This window comes from Crocodylus porosus, unplaced genomic scaffold (assembly GCF_001723895.1).
Source record: "Crocodylus porosus isolate Cpor-Errol unplaced genomic scaffold, CroPor_comp1, whole genome shotgun sequence".
NCBI classification, from domain to species: domain Eukaryota; kingdom Metazoa; phylum Chordata; order Crocodylia; family Crocodylidae; genus Crocodylus; species Crocodylus porosus.
The window spans coordinates 22,982,631-22,998,421 of record NW_017728906.1 but is presented as its reverse complement, the minus strand read 5'-3'; the positions used below and the strand labels follow the sequence as shown (position 1 = coordinate 22,998,421).

The 15,791-nt window shown below is 38.1% G+C and overlaps 1 protein-coding gene across 2 annotated transcripts in view; it reads right to left on the bottom strand.

Annotated features, from left to right (window-relative positions):
* LOC109305701 (multidrug resistance-associated protein 1-like) overlaps positions 1 to 15,791 on the bottom strand; it is a 61,503-nt gene that overhangs the window by 41,583 nt on the left and 4,129 nt on the right. Inside the window, exons 3-7 of one of the 2 annotated variants that reach the window (XM_019528750.1) lie at positions 11,609 to 11,750; positions 9,957 to 10,111; positions 5,348 to 5,525; positions 2,346 to 2,600; positions 256 to 321 (exon numbers count right to left, since the gene is read on the bottom strand). In XM_019528750.1, coding sequence (XP_019384295.1) covers positions 256 to 321; positions 2,346 to 2,600; positions 5,348 to 5,525; positions 9,957 to 10,111; positions 11,609 to 11,750 — 796 coding nt within the window. Of the gene's footprint in view, positions 1 to 255; positions 322 to 2,345; positions 2,601 to 5,347; positions 5,526 to 9,956; positions 10,112 to 11,608; positions 11,751 to 15,791 lie in introns of those variants that run through there. The other variant, XM_019528751.1, reaches the window with a different exon arrangement.

Genomic DNA, 15,791 nt, shown 5'->3' with positions numbered 1-15,791 from the left:
TGATGAAATACAGATTAACAATGAAATTTTCTTAAATTTGCTTTAGTATTTCAGAATCACATTTCTAACTGACCTTAATATAGCTTTAAAAAAATCACTTTGAACACTTTACATAAAAGAACGTCTTTCTCCTATTTATTGTCTCTGATGTCATTTGAAAGGTCAGTGGCAAGATCCTAGTTTTATGAATTATGTACTGTGTCATCGTTACAAACTAGTATGAGTACAGTGAAACTAATTAGCTTCTTGCTTTACCTTTATTCCATGTAATATTTCATTTAGCAGCTTAACCCGTTGATCTGCAGTCTTCATTTGGCTTTTCTGGTTAAAAGACAGAAATGTTTACTTTTAAAAATAAAAATAAAATAATCAAATTACCTTGTATACTGCCTACTGCATTATCATCACTTTTTTGGATAATATTTAATTTGTTAAGCATACTTATCTTTTCAGCCTGGTATGTGGTTTTATGCTGTCACATAATTCACAAAATGGTAAAAGAATTAGTAAATCTATTCCAATGCCACTTTACCTATAATAAATCCTGAGATTTTAAAAAATTCTTCTTGCGGCATGGTGATGACAGAAACCAGTTCATTCCTTGCGTTCCAATTAGAAACTTCTTAATTAGATTTTTAATTCCCAGAGTGTTCTGTTCTGGAATAATCATATCAATTTAAATCTACATAGACTTTGAGTATCTAAAGTTGGACACACAAAAATCTAATCTTTTTAAGTATAACATTTCAGCACGGTCACATACATAGTATATTTGGCATACAATAGCAATTATTTGCAAATTCATCTGACCCAAATAGTTAAAGAATATAATCTTGTTCACTTACTATATACAAGTTGTTGTTCCACTAAATGATTACATTTGACTAAAGCAAACAGAATTTCACCCAGTCTGACTTGTGAGATACAAGCTAGTACTAGTTAAGCTGAAATGTGTTGGGTTTCTTGGGCGGGGTGGGGAGGGAGGGAGCGGGGAATTCTTCTGTTACTGGTAACACCTCTGATTTTTCTACTCATGGTTAATTTCTGCCTGTCATTCAAACAATGAAGGCAATTTCAAAACATACTAGTCAGTGTAGCCTATGATTTTGTTTGTTTGTTTCCCAGTAATGATACCTAGGCAGAATATTACAATGGTTAGGTTGCAAAATTGGCCTAGATCACCAGGCTCCATCCTCTGCTTACATAGAGCTCCTATAGATGTGCATGGAGACTGCTCTGATGTGCTAGAAATCCGGCACATGCGAGCAGACTCAATTAATTGACTCTGCTGGAGAACAGAAACTGGCATGCTCTGGCAGCCTTCTGGGTCACGTGTATCAGTGTTCCCACACATCTCAGCACTGAAAAGGTGGCTGCAGGGTGCTTTGAAATAAAACATGTTCAATGAGCTTTAGTTCAAAGTGCCCTACCACCATTTTTTCAGTGCAAGGATGTGTAGGGACACTGATACACGTGATGCGCAGGCACTTTTAATGAGCACAGCTTGCTAATTAAAGCACCAGGTGCCATGTCCCAGAACACATGTAAAAATGCTCATAACTGCAAAGATCTGTGATCTGAGGAAGCTGTCTAAGAATCTCTCCCCCACTACCACTGGTTGAGAGTGCAGGTTGTCTGCTTCTATAATATGATGTTTCCACACTGATGATATTGCCTAGACCTCACAAAGGCCTCTACCAGGTCTTTTGCTGTACTATGCAAAGAGACACCAGAGATGAGGTAGGGTATAGAATAAAAAAAACTCCTGCTCTGGTCCACCTAAGCTTTCCTGGTGAAGATAAAGCAGTTTAGAGATGTATTATTTTTCCCATGCTGATCCTAGCTACGTTGTAAATGGAGATGAAGTATCGCAGAGCCAGAAGGAACCTTAGAGGTGTTAGGATGTTTGTACGGGCGCAACACTGATGATTTCTCTGGCCTTGCTTAGATCTGCTAGAGATTATAGTGAGCTTTGTAGGGTTTTCTGAGTGTTGGTGGGGGTAATCTGGAATCTGGCTTCAAAGGAAAGTGTGAATGAGAGTTTAAGAATGTGAGGTCCAGTCAAAGAAGCTTCAAAGTTTTGTTTCTCTAGAACATCCTTCTGTTTGCAGGATCAGGACCTACCAACACTTACATAGATAAAAAATACTATTTACATTTTATTATAAATATAGTTTGATCTAAATAATGGACAAGAACTGTATTTTTACACACCCCCCCACCCAAAGCAGCCTTTGATTAGGGTTTCTGTGCAAGATTAAGTATATACATTAATTTTTTAACATAATTAAAAATTAACTCCTCAATATAGCACTTGAAAATTTTCCAGCATTTGCGTTTCTTACCTTCAGATGTTTTACTTTGGCAGCGACAAAAGCATTTATAGGTATAACCAAAACAAGCACTGCAACACCTGCTAATACTGATGGGCCCAGTTCTTGCCAGAGAAAGATAATAGCCATCAGGATCTGAAATGGTGCTGACCAGAGAAGGTTGAGGTTTACAGCCATTTCCATTAGTTGCTGGGCATCTGAGGACATCAAGTTAACAATTTCACCACTTGTGTATTTTCTCCGAGCAGAGTTAGCTAAGGTTAAAGCCTGAAAGCAATATAACAAGGTCCCAAAAGGTCAAGGTCACAAAAAGTAGTATCTATCTTGAACATGTGCTTTATTTTTTTTATTGTATTGCTTTACCTGTTTCACACAGACTTATCATTAAGCATCCACGGGAAACTTAGGAGGGTGGCTTTCTTATAACAGCAGAGGAAAACTGCACTCAGTGAATGAGATTCCAAAGTCTAGTCTGCCCCTTGTGTACTAAGTAATGAAATCAGAGGGGTGTAAAGAAACACTAAAAGCCTTAGTTAAATCTGGCCAAGGAAGAATTTCTTCAGGGCTGAAAGATTGCCATAAGCTCTCTTAGGGAGGCAGCAGAGAATATCAACAAAGATTTTCAAGGTCACTTTCAGTCTCTTTAGAGAAGTTGTCCCTTGAACAAATAAAGTAGATAAATTAAGACCTTGAATCCTTCATTGCATACTGTAAACTTATGCTACACTAAACAACAACCTGTAAATAATCTGTCTCACTCACTGCACACAAAATTGAAAAACTAGTAAACAGATATCAATTTTGCTTCATTTACTATATATTAGCAGAGCTGCTACTGTAATACTTTGCAGGCCAAGCTTTTCTCTACTGCAAAGTTCCTACGCGTTTCTTTTTTAACCCCTAAATCGTACTCAATGGCTCCACCTTATGTTTTATGGCAGGGGTTTTCAACCTTTTTTAGTTCAAGTACCCCTGGAGGCCTGACACTGAGCAAAGAGATGGCAGGCGGGTGGGGATGGAGTGCTGCTGCCTCCTAGGAGCAGGGCCAGGGCACGGTGGGGAAACTCATTGGGCTGGTGTGTGGCAGCGGCAGCCTCTGCATGCAAGCTTCCCCTCCCTGCAGAGGGGCACTGCTGCCCTCCCCCCACCCCGGCCCTGCTCCTGGGAAGTGACAGCGCTCCATCCCTGCCCACCCGCACATACCCCTTAGTAAGTAACCCCATGGGTACGTGTACCCCCAGTTGACAACCCCTGTTTTATGGCAATCGGTTATTAGCTATACACACATTTTCAGTGCAGCCGGCATGCTTCAGCTAAACTGTCAGGGGAAGGTTCTTTTAAAAAATAGTAGCTGGACTGTTGTCTTTAGTGTTATTTTTAGGTAGTCATTACTCTGCCAAATTAAACTTCATGTTCACTGGAACACTGAAGACCACACCTTTCCACCCTAGAGGGGAGATATTTTGGTCAAATTTCAGATTCCTATTCACACTACTTCAGTGGTATTACAACTCAAAGAAGAGATACATACATGTATTTTTTAAAATGGGAAAAGTAAAGAAAAACTTACTTTATTCTCAAAAAAGACTGAACCACTTTTTTTTTTTATGAAATGTGAACAAAATAATTAATCATATATATACTTTTAGGCAGAGACTCAGCCTAAAGGCCTAAAACCTAAGCCTTATTCAGATTAAGTAAGCAACATCGAGAGAAAAAAAAATTGAAAAAAAGACTGAATTAGCCCATGAACCTTCAACCTATTCATGACTGACCCATACCTTTAGGCTAGGGACATGCATTCAAAAAGCCTGAGCCTGAACTGATTCAATCTTTGCAGGTTAGTCTAACCCCGGTAGGCTGAATCAATTTGTAACTTCACAGACATCCCAGAAATGCAGGCATATGCCTGCAGTGTTCCAGGCTAGAAGCTGGGAGCATTAGAGCAGCCCTCCTTTGCAGGTTAGCTTAACCTGGCTAGGCTAAATCAGTTTGTAACTGCAAAGACATCTTCTCTGAAAAAATACAGGCACATGCCTGCAGTGGCTCAGGCTAAAAGCCCAGGAGTGCTAGAGCAGCTCTCCCTTCACTTCCACTGTGCTGAGCTGAGGGGGATGTGGCCAGGCTCTGACAGGATGCTCTCCACCCCCTCCAGCCCTGATCAGCCCAGCAAAGTGATTACGCAGTGTTTATCACCCCAGCTCAATGTTTATCACACCATTAAGAAAACAACAGAGGGCCATTACCAGCTACCTGTTGATTCTGCCTTTGTTCTGTCTGCCACAGAATGGACCATAGCCCTCATGTAGTCTGCTAGCTAATGCTGAAAGGTATCTGTGTACAGCAAAGTAGACAGCAGAATCCCTGCATAGCAGTGAGTGGTGAGGGGTGCAGGGTGCGGGGAGTAGGGAGAAGCCAGGCAGATGCCTGCAGTCTCTGCTGGAGCCCCAGCCAGGAAGCAGAGGGGAGGGACCAGCCCTGCTCTGAAACAGAGAGCCCCGTCCAGCCCAGAGAGTATGCTGGGACGCTGGGGGAGTCTGCTTTAATTTAAAAAAGCAAGGGGTCTAGGACAGGCATTGCATAAACCAGTTTGAGCCAAATCAACTAAGTCTGATACTACATTCAACCAGATTTATCTCAAACTGGTTTCAGCCATTTTCAAACTGGTTTCTGTGCACTGAACATCTCTTCTGTTACAGGTTTAAACCAGTTTCTGATCACTTAAACCGATTTATGTGTAATGTCTCTCCCTAGCCTTATAGAGCCCTGCAATTTCAATGGGACTCTGCACAGGTGGGTGTCTTCTTGTCTAGTGATCTAAATGTGAGACTAGAGTGCTAGCACGGAAACACTAAAAGTTTAGTTATGGTTCTAGTTAGTTCTTCAGTTTTAATTCAGGGTGTTCTATTGATATTTTCACTGGCTTACAATATCTTGGTTTCTGTGGCACTTTCAGCTTGAAAATATAGGTAAGGTTTATGTTTTGGTGGGATAGGGGGAAATGAGGCAGTTACCTTTCTGTATATCAGGCCAACAACTGCAGTCTTAATTTTGACAGAGGTAAGCATGTTGAAGCGCTGGTATAGCTGATGGATGAGAGTCTGCAAGATGACGACAACAAAAAGGGCAAGAGCGTATCTATATCCATTCCAGTGTAAATCAGAGTGGGTGTTGTACAAATTAATCATTTCTCTGGAAATCAAAGGATATACCTTTTTAAAATCTTTCAATTAGCAAGAGCAAAAAAGTCTCAGAAAATCTTGTTTTGAACTTACATTATTATATCTATATTCCACAAGTGGCAATAAGTATAGATGGTGTAAGGCAACGTAGAATCAAATATTCAATAGTAAAAAAAACCTGCATTCATCTGAGTGTTACTTTGCTGACCTTGTAACAATTACTATTATGTACTGCTTCAGAGTTATACACACTACTGCTGACTTCACTGGTAACAGAGTGCAGAGGGTATAGGATTTTTTGCTAAAGATAAGGCAAGTCTAGAACAGATGCTGACTGTGCAATAGCCAGAAAATACTGTGCAGCGGTGCATCACAGCGCAGATGATGCTAATACACTGCTGCACAGTATTATTAGGCTACTGTGCAGTAATGTTACCTAAAAGACATTCATCAGCACTACTGCACAGAAACTCCCGTTACTGCATGTTTATTTAGTGTTTGCTAATACAAATACTAAATAAATGCACAGTAATAAGTGCACGGTAACATTTCATGTAGATGCACCCACAGAGAATAAAATAAATCTAGTATTTTCTAAAGAGAAAAGGCTGGAAAAATCAGAAATTGAAGTTTTACTTTTAGTATAGCAGAGATTATTCCTAACAACTGAGTGTAATAAAAATGAAGAACAGTTTATGGTTTATTTCTAATATTTCCTTGCCAGAAGCTGGTGATATAGGTCTTCACAAAGTTTGTTTTTATATTGTCATGCTAGGCTCCTGAATGATTTTGCTACAGCGGGATTATATCAGCAAGTCTAAAGGTTAAAGTTAATCACTTGTGCTCATTAACACTTTTCTGTGATAATCTGCCAGATGTAAAACAAGTATTAAATACCTTCTTAGTAACCACTATAAACTCACTTAGGGTACCAATCAACTAGTGGCAACATAGTCATCTCAGCCTTCTGTTAAACACAAAATTGTAATTATTATAACTCCACTGTATTTTCCATTTAAGCATTCTGCTACAGAACTTGAACAAGAAAAAAAAATTGAAACTAAAACTGCAGTAAACCACAAAAGTAACTGCTTAATGGGCACCTTTGAGTTAAAGTCTGAGAATCAACTTTTGCTTTAGTTTCCTTTTCATTTTTTTTAGTGACTAATTCAGATTCTAAATATTAAAAAACATAACCATATATTGTACAGACAGATAGCCATTTAGTCTGAAGACAGGCAGAAGGCATGGCAAGGTAGCACCTTATAGAATAATTCTGTATCATAATATTCTTCCACTGTCAGACCTGGCTTGCAGTCTTTAGTGTTATCACTTTTGCTTTTCTCACCAACTCTGACTTAAGTTCCTTCCAAGAGCAATGATAGCAGTACCCTGTTAACAAAAAGGCTGCTTGTAGCCAAGTATTATTTACTGTAACTAAAGTATTTTAAAGGATATATTGGGGATTAGTCAGGCAACAGTGGCCTGCTGCTACCTGGATTGACCAGGAGCAAAATTGTGGTCAGCATCTAAACGTGCACTATGGTGCATTACCTAATGCACTGTTTATCTAGTATCTGTATGTGTTGGTACTAGCAAACAACATATTAAGACTAATTTAATGCACAGTAAGCCCAGTGCACATGTATATAGGGACCCTTTATTGTCCATTAGATTAGTCTAGTGCGTAGTAAACTGTCTTGTGTAGAGGCATCTTCTAACACCTACTATTGTCTGGATCTGGGGAAAAACTCTTTCCCCTGCTGAGTCAAGCAGCTTGCCTCTCCCATGGGCAGTACTGGATAACTCTGCCTATCTTAACACACTCTTCTTCTGAAAGGGCTTTTAACTTTTTGTGCTCTGATCTCCATACCCCTAGATTTGGCAAAATAAGGTTTCAGCTAATTGAAAATAGGGTTGCAGGGCCCTTCAGGTTTAGAACTTACCCCAACTTCCATGTGTTTCCAGCATATTTTCATCCCATTGACTCTGACCATTATAGGCATATAATAAACATATATCGATCAGGGATGGTCAACCAGTAGCATGGGTGCCACAACTGGCATAGGCAGCACTTGTGTATGGCAGCAGACTAAGGAGGGGACATGCAGTACAGTGGCAGATAGGGCAGGAAGCAGACAGCAAAACATCAGATCAAACAGGGAGCACAGGGAAGGAAGCAGAAAGCAGAGCAGCAGCTTGTGTAAAGGAAAGGTTTACAGTGACACATGGGGAGAGTATGGGGCTAATCTGTGACACAACTTTTAAAAGGTTTGGCCTCCCACTACTCAAAATACAGTCAATACAATCCTACAAAAATGTTACTAAGTTACCTAAGTTAAACAGTAACTTTACCTAACTAACCAGGCCACATAAAGTGTTCAATAAATTATTTCATTCAGTAGCCATAGATGGATACATCATCATACCTATTATGCTATGATTTTGATTTAAAGTATTTTTCAACTGACATTTACTTTGTGAGACTCATGATTGGGTACATACCTGAATTAAAGAACTTTAGATAAGAGAAAAATAATGTATTAGGGAGCAATTTAGTTGATCGTGTAAAGAAGTAAAGTATCCTTCAACGTAATTTCTTGAGTTTTTTCTTCTTCTCTGATTAAATCACACACATGCTGTTTATAAAACATATAACAGCAATCTATCTCAGATTGAAAATTATCAGATTATCTTTCTCTTGAAACATGACACTCTAACCCAGTGCTTCCCAAACTTTTGCTCAGCGTGACACCATTTATGACCCCATTTCCTCAGCCTGGCCCCTTGCTCCCAACCCGCAGCCCCCTGCCCCTGCCAGTGCCCCTCATTTCCTACCCATAACCCCCTACCCCCTAGGTGCTCCAGGGCCAGGGCCCATTCCCACCCTGCCCCAGCCCAGCAGAGCCCGAGCCCCAGCTGCACCCGTGGGAGGCAGCGGCTGCTGCAACCGGAGTGGAGTGCAGAGCCCAGCTTCCCCCCGGCCCCATCCCTTCCTCTGTGGCCAGCATTGCCGAAGCAGACCCCGTAAAGGAAGAAGGATGTGGGCTGCCTGCTGCAGGCTTGGAGCTCCCCACGCTGCTGCCCTCCCCCTGGGGGCTCCATAACATGGATGCAACTCCATGCTGCTGCAGCTGGCATGCCTCACCTTGGCATCCATGGTGGTGTAGCCCTCCCTCCCACAATGGGTCCCACCTGCTGGGCAACAGAGGCAGGTCCTGCCCAGAGCTGGTCTGGCCTGGCTGCAACCCCACACTCCTCTGTGGGCACAGAAATCTCACGGGGCATGTTTACTGTGACCCTATCCACTGATGTTTTGACCCTATTTGGGGTTGCAACCAACAGTTTGGGAACCACAGCTCTAAGATACCATATACTGTAATATATAGAACTCTATTTCTGAAATGTATCTTGATGACTAAAATGTCTTTCAGCATTTTTCCTTCCTATAATCCCATGTACTCTATTTTAAACAGTTTCAGTTTTTTGATAATAGGCTAATCCTTTGTACTTTCCATTTGAATGCCTTATTCAGAAAACAAATTTTATTTTTTGGAGTCTTCCACTTTTTGCCCCAAATCTATGGTTTCACTTTAGTAAAAATATTTAAGTCCTTATGCTTATGAAGAGAAACTTTTCTCTACCTGTAGGGTAGGAGTCCAAATTTTTCAACAAAATGTTCTTACTTTATAGTAGAATTTTTGAACATCTGATACATAATCTCTCCCTGGTACAGCCAGACTTACACTTTTCAATATTTTATGATGTTTCTTCAATGTAATTAAAGCATTTGATGTGCTGAAAGATCTACAGCAACATCCAGTGTAATGCAATAATTTGTAACATTCTAACAGTAAGGAAAGAAATGCATGCCTATAGTCATTAAGACTGATGTCTTATAAACAATTTTGCAATTTTAGTCCTGTAATCAACTCTATCAGGATTTTGTATTTATGCAAGAAAGAGCAGAGCTCCCTAACCCGTGTTACTGTTAGAATGCTACTTAAATCCTAGAAAAAAAATATTTATGAAAATAAGCATGAGAACAATTACAAATTCAGACTAATACTGTCAAGCTATGAGTGCTGTTATTTTTATTTCATGTGAAAAGTCTAACCAACAGAGTTTGGGCAGAAATCTCCCCTTCATAACTTAATAACTTAGCATCAACAAGAGAAGTATTTTTTGCTGATCACATCAGTCACAAAAACTATGTTAATGTGTCAGCAACTTCAGCTCCTTGAAACCATCTTATTTTATTTCTCAAAAAGCTTATAAAATGCATGACATACAGGTATTTTCAAACTACTGAGATCTTAGCCTCTATAACACCTAATCATTGAAAAGCTGTCTTAGCAAAACTTTGGAATCCAGAGAACCTTTTGCATTATTATTATTGCTCTGCAGACCACCAAAACCAAATATACTTAAAAGCACTTACTTCATTATTTGTGGACTCACAAATGCTAGAATATCAGCTGCCACTTTTAGAAAGCCAACTTTAATTAATAAATATCTAAATGTTTGCCATAATGGATAAAGCAAACATGGTTTATGCAAGCTTGTTTTAGATGGCGCTTCTTTGTTGCAAGGAGCCTATGGAATTACAAAAAAAAAAAATTAAGCAGAAAATTAAATCTTAGCTTCCCACACAAAAGAAAAGCATAAAATAATGAGATAATCAGCTAAAAACAGTAGGTACACTTAGGGCATTCTAGTTTACAATGGGGCAGTAAAAATATTTTTGTGTGATTTAACAACTGAGGGGACATGTCTACACAATGCACTTACTGCAGAGTAGACTAATTAGCTCTGCAGTGAAAGTCTTGCATCTACACATGTGGCCCTATTAGGCCACAGGAAACTAACTCTGGAGCACAGTATTACTTGTAATACAAATACCGTCCTACTGCAGAGCTATTTATTGCACAGCAACACGTGTAGATGCTGACCCAGGCATAGATTGCTCCTGATCAGCCCAGCCAACAGGGTGCCACACTCCTCCCTTCTGCCTACACACGGCTCAGCAGCTGCAGGAGCTTCGTGATGCAGATAGCTCCTCCACCATTCAATGCAGCTATCCACCGCTTGAGTCTGACCCCCTGTGCCCTCTGCCATCCTGGGCTAGCCCCAGACCGCAGGCCACACTGCTGCCACCAACCAGAGCCCATGGCTGGCACCCAAGCAGCTGCAGCCAGAGTTTACTGAAGCATAAATTGCTCCTCAATTTATTCAGTCACATTAATTGCATGTGTAGATATACCCTGAGTGGAGGAATGGGATTTTAGACTACTCCAGTCACCTTTCAATTTCATAAAAAGACAAATTATTACATTATATTACTATATACTAGGCATTCACAGGAGATAAATCTTCCTAAACTGATTGAGGTGTTCCACAAAAATGTGTGGTGACACCATGGAAGAAGCTTACAAAATAGAATGAGAAGTGATGTACTTCTCTTTTACAGAAGGAGTCACAACCCCTATCTTTATGACTACATAAATATTTCTATTCTAATGGAATATTTTTAGTGGACTTGGCTTTCTAAGTCTTACCTTTTACTAGAGAATAAACTTTGAAAGTTTTGGTCTGAAAAGTTAAGTATTTTTGAAAAATCCAAACACAAAAAAACCCTAGCAGTTCTTAACCAGTGGACTCATCAATAGGCTGCAAAATAAACATTAAATAACAGACTCCAGCCTCAATAAATATATAGGTATAGTAAGATCTACTAGATGGAAATTAAAGCCAGAGATATCCAGAATAGATATAGGGCACAAGTGAGGGGAATTAACCACTGAAATAACTTACCTAACTTTGTGCTGGATTCTCTGTCACTGAAAAGAACCATTTAAATCAAGACTGAATTGTTTTCAAAATGATCTCTAATTCAAAAAGGAATTAATCTAAGTATTCCTATGCCCACACCTTGATCAAGTGGCCTTATAATTTATTAATCTATAGTTTGTTGTGGAGATATTTTGACTTAAAATACTCAACTAAGTTTAATAATGATTTTTTTTTATGCCAACAATGAAGCTGAGAAAAGGATAACAGTTAGGGATAACAATTTGTTGCCATCCATATTACCTTCAGTTCTTTTGTTGTTCTTAAGACTTCCTTCCTCCACTGCTTTTCAAAATTGGGACATACAGTGTATGGTGAGTCACTTTCATTCAGTTCAAACAGGTCTTCTCTCTCCAGTGGTTTCTTATACCCTAAAGTAATCACTCTAAAAGAAAAGAATAACAAGTGTAATATTAAATAAATAAAGCAGCAAAACAAACAGGGATCCTGAAAAACGTAATATAGATCCTTTGATATTTATAAATAAAGGCTACATTAACAATAATAAACAGGGTATGTATATCACCTAATATGAAACATTCAGTATAAGCACTGAAGAAATTTCCCTAAATTTATATCTTTACTTAAATGTTGGGCTATCCCATTACTTTTACTTGTTAGGCACAAATGAAAAACAGGAATCATAAATGATAACCATATATGGTTATTATTGATGACCAAAATGACCATATATATTTGTGTCACTTTGATAACATAGATTAACTGTCCAAAATGTCAAAAAAAAAAAATTACTAGTTTTTGAGGAGCATGAGCATGGACAAAGCAAATCCATGCTGTGCTAACCCCTGGTAAGTCCATTAGAAAAAGCCTGCGAGATGACAACGAAGTCAATCAAAGCCAAAGATGTGGGGCAGAAAATTTGCCAGTGCTTTATTTTCCGTGGGAAATGTTCCACTTCTAACAATTCACTGTTTCCTAAAATTCATTAGTAACAATGAATGGATGCCAATGCAATAGTAGGTAAGCTTGGCAGTTTCAAAGTTGTAATTAATGTTTTTCAGGTGATTATCCCTATGAAGTGTGTGAGAGAGTACATATATGTTTTATTGATTTGCAAACAGGAGGGTAAATAATAATCCAACCAAAAATCAAGTTATGAATTCACCTAACAGGCTGTGCAGATCAAATCAAAAACAAATGAATGCACCACTAAGCTTGCTTCTATTTCTTATAAATATCTTGCTTCTGCAGAATCAGTCAGAAGCACAATTAGTGAAGAATATGCAGTGTGACGATAAGTTGTCCTTGTCCATAGACTCACTGGTAAAACCTTACCAAAGATTGGTGAAATCTTTAGTGAAAGAGAATGCGTTTCAAGTAGTTCTGAATCAGATTTCCCTCAATCTGATTCTGAAATGAAACTAATAAGTAGAGCAAGTGATACTACAGATAGTGACAGTGAAACTGGAGGTGTCACAATGCCCTGTGGAAGAGAGTTAAACTCTGTTGAAGTAGATGAGCAGACAACCACAGCATATCATGAGCAGTTCTTTGGGTGTGCTAAAATTAGCATGTCAACACTTTTCAGTGCCTTCAATTTTTTTCTTAAATTTTAAACAGACAATGTAAGGGAAGTACATGTTATTGTGTATTGTCTTTATACTTTTACAACTATTCCAATAAAAATAATTTATTTCCACATAAAGCTTTATATTTGTTTGAATATAATATTTAAACCACATTAAGTGTGCTGTATTTTTTTTCCTAATCAAATATTTCAGATCAAATACTTGTGGCTATTAGGACATAAAATTAACATGGGGGTACTTTTGTAGTTTTGCTTACTAAATATACATCAAATAAACATGCTAAATGAGATCACGCTCTATTTAGGGCATCGAATTAAAAAAATATCAATTCAAAAAATTTTCCAGAAAACCCACATCTCTGGTCAATGCTGAGTGTTCCAAAAGTCAGGGAATTTAAAGCAAGCAAAGAGACAAAAAAAACCCCCAACCACCTGATCTCCAGGTCTACTGCAGTCTTATGGCTAGATTAAGGAACATGCCTGGATATACAAATAGCTTACTGCTTAGAACCCTTGCTCATAGAGTGTGGTTACAAGATCAGATTCTCAGTTCTCATTCTAAAAAGTTTCTAACCTGCAGATAAGTGAGAAAAAGCCCCCTTCCTATGTGACCCAAGTGTAACTGTTTTGTGTCTGAACAGAGAGATATAGTTAGCCATGTTAGTCTGAAGTCAAATAGAAGGCAAGGTAGATTTGCACCTTACAGACTAACCAGTGTACATAGCACAAGCTTTCATGAGCTGAAGCTTACTTCATCAGATACAGTGAAAGGATGTGCATAAAGCAAAGTATAAGGAAAGAGAAACTGGAATACAAAAGATGAAGGGGGGAGAGATGTGGTAGGGGGAAGGGAAATGGTGGTGGGAGAAGCTACCAAATAAGCTGTAAACACATTGGAACAAGGAGTCTCAAAAATTAATACAGATAATTGGATAGTCTCTGCTTTAAACCATACATAACACAATCCAGTCTGTGGATGATTTTTTATTCTGCAATTTTCCATTAATTAGTTTTTTAAAAATTTGCTGTCTGAGGACTGCTACCCTCTTGAATTTCTGACACTATACACCCAGCAACATCAACTTCCCCATTTATCTCAACTCTAAAATGTGTTGATGATGTCAAAGCATAAGTAAAATTGGAGATCTTCAATCTTCTTAAACCCCCTTACCTTGCGAAACTACCTTAATTAGGATCTGCATGTCACAGAAACATAATGAAATGTTATGGATTAATTATGTAGTTGTTATTTTCCAATTCCCTAGTTCAGACTGCAACAGCCTAAGGATTAACCTGCATCTAACGTAACAATTATGCTATTTAATAATGTAACATATTAAAGTAAAATTTCTAGGAATAATAATGCTTAGGCTTGAGTATTGTAATATGGGTTGTACAAAGTTGTGAAGCAGACATTTCACAAAAATCCAAAAAAGCATAAAGAAGGGAATATAGTCATGTGCTACAGGTAGTTTGTTTCCTAATATTACAAGTTTTTGCAGATACAGACAGAAAAATAAAAAACTTTAAATAAAAACTGGTCCTTTTGGCAGGAAACCTAGGGTAAACTTAATATGCAGAAAGCAATAACAAATGTTTGACCCAAGTGATGTAGTTTAAATTTTATGCAACTCTTGAAAAAACTACAATGTTACCTTTGAAATGTTCCAATATTAAAACCACAGGTAAAACCCTGGCTGCACTGAAGTTAACACCAAAATTCTAATTAACAGAGTCAGGTTATTACAATAAACTTTGAATATCTGATACAAGAAGAATCAGATACAAAAAGAATCAAACCCCAACTTTATGAAAAATCTGGTAATAGTACTACTGAATGAAGCAAAATGTAGGTAATGTTTATAAACAGATCTTAATTCATATATTTAAACCATTTTCATTCTTGAAACTAAACAGTTCAGTAATATGCCATTGCTTTCAAAAACAATCACATGATAAAAAGAGAAGTGGAAATAATGAGTAATTGTCAGGAGTCAGATCATGGGAATTACATGGATTACCCTGCTGAATGCTAAAGGAAAGTGGAATGCACAATTTCATATAGCTAAGTTTTTCAATTCATATGAGGATATACTATATCTAAGCAGAGTTTTGCCTGCTTTTTAATCCCTTCTTAAGATAACCTAAGACTTATTGACAAGCAGGGAGAAAACCAAATATTCAAGAATAATATACTTACAATTAGCCAACTTCTTAAACAGTATTATTCAGCTAAATCCTTGTAGCCTAAATCAGGAATTGGCAATGTTTGGCAATGTTTTTGGGCAGTGTGCCAAAAACACCTGCAACCTCGACTTGTAAGATGTTTGCATGCCAGGAGCAGATGGCAGGGAAGCTGCGAGGGGCCCAATTCTTGTAGCAGTGCAGCCCTTGCCTCTTCCCTGAGGCACGAGTACCAAGCAAAGTGTCTTTGCTTGCCATGTTCTGGCATTCATGCCGGGTACCGCAGCCTAAATCAAATATTTACTTTTGAAAATCTACTGCCATATATAAACTTAAAGAACATATAAGTATATTCTCTAATGAGATAATTGTGTGCATATTTTCAGCTCAAATTAAGATTACAAAATACTAAATTTAATCTATTAAATGTATTATCAGTAGGATATGACTTACAGGATAAGAATTCTAGGAATAATACTATGAATTTTTTTTTTAAGTTTAGCATATATAAACTCTGGCTTTAAAGACTATTCTAACAATGGTCTCAGATTCTGGATTATTACAGTAAGAGATTGAAGAGAGGCGCCTGTGCCCAAAAACTTGCAAAGAACAATTTTTTCCAACTAGTCAGTTAGTCTAATAAAATATCACATTTACCCAAATAACCTTGTCAGCCTAAATAAAGGGCAGCTT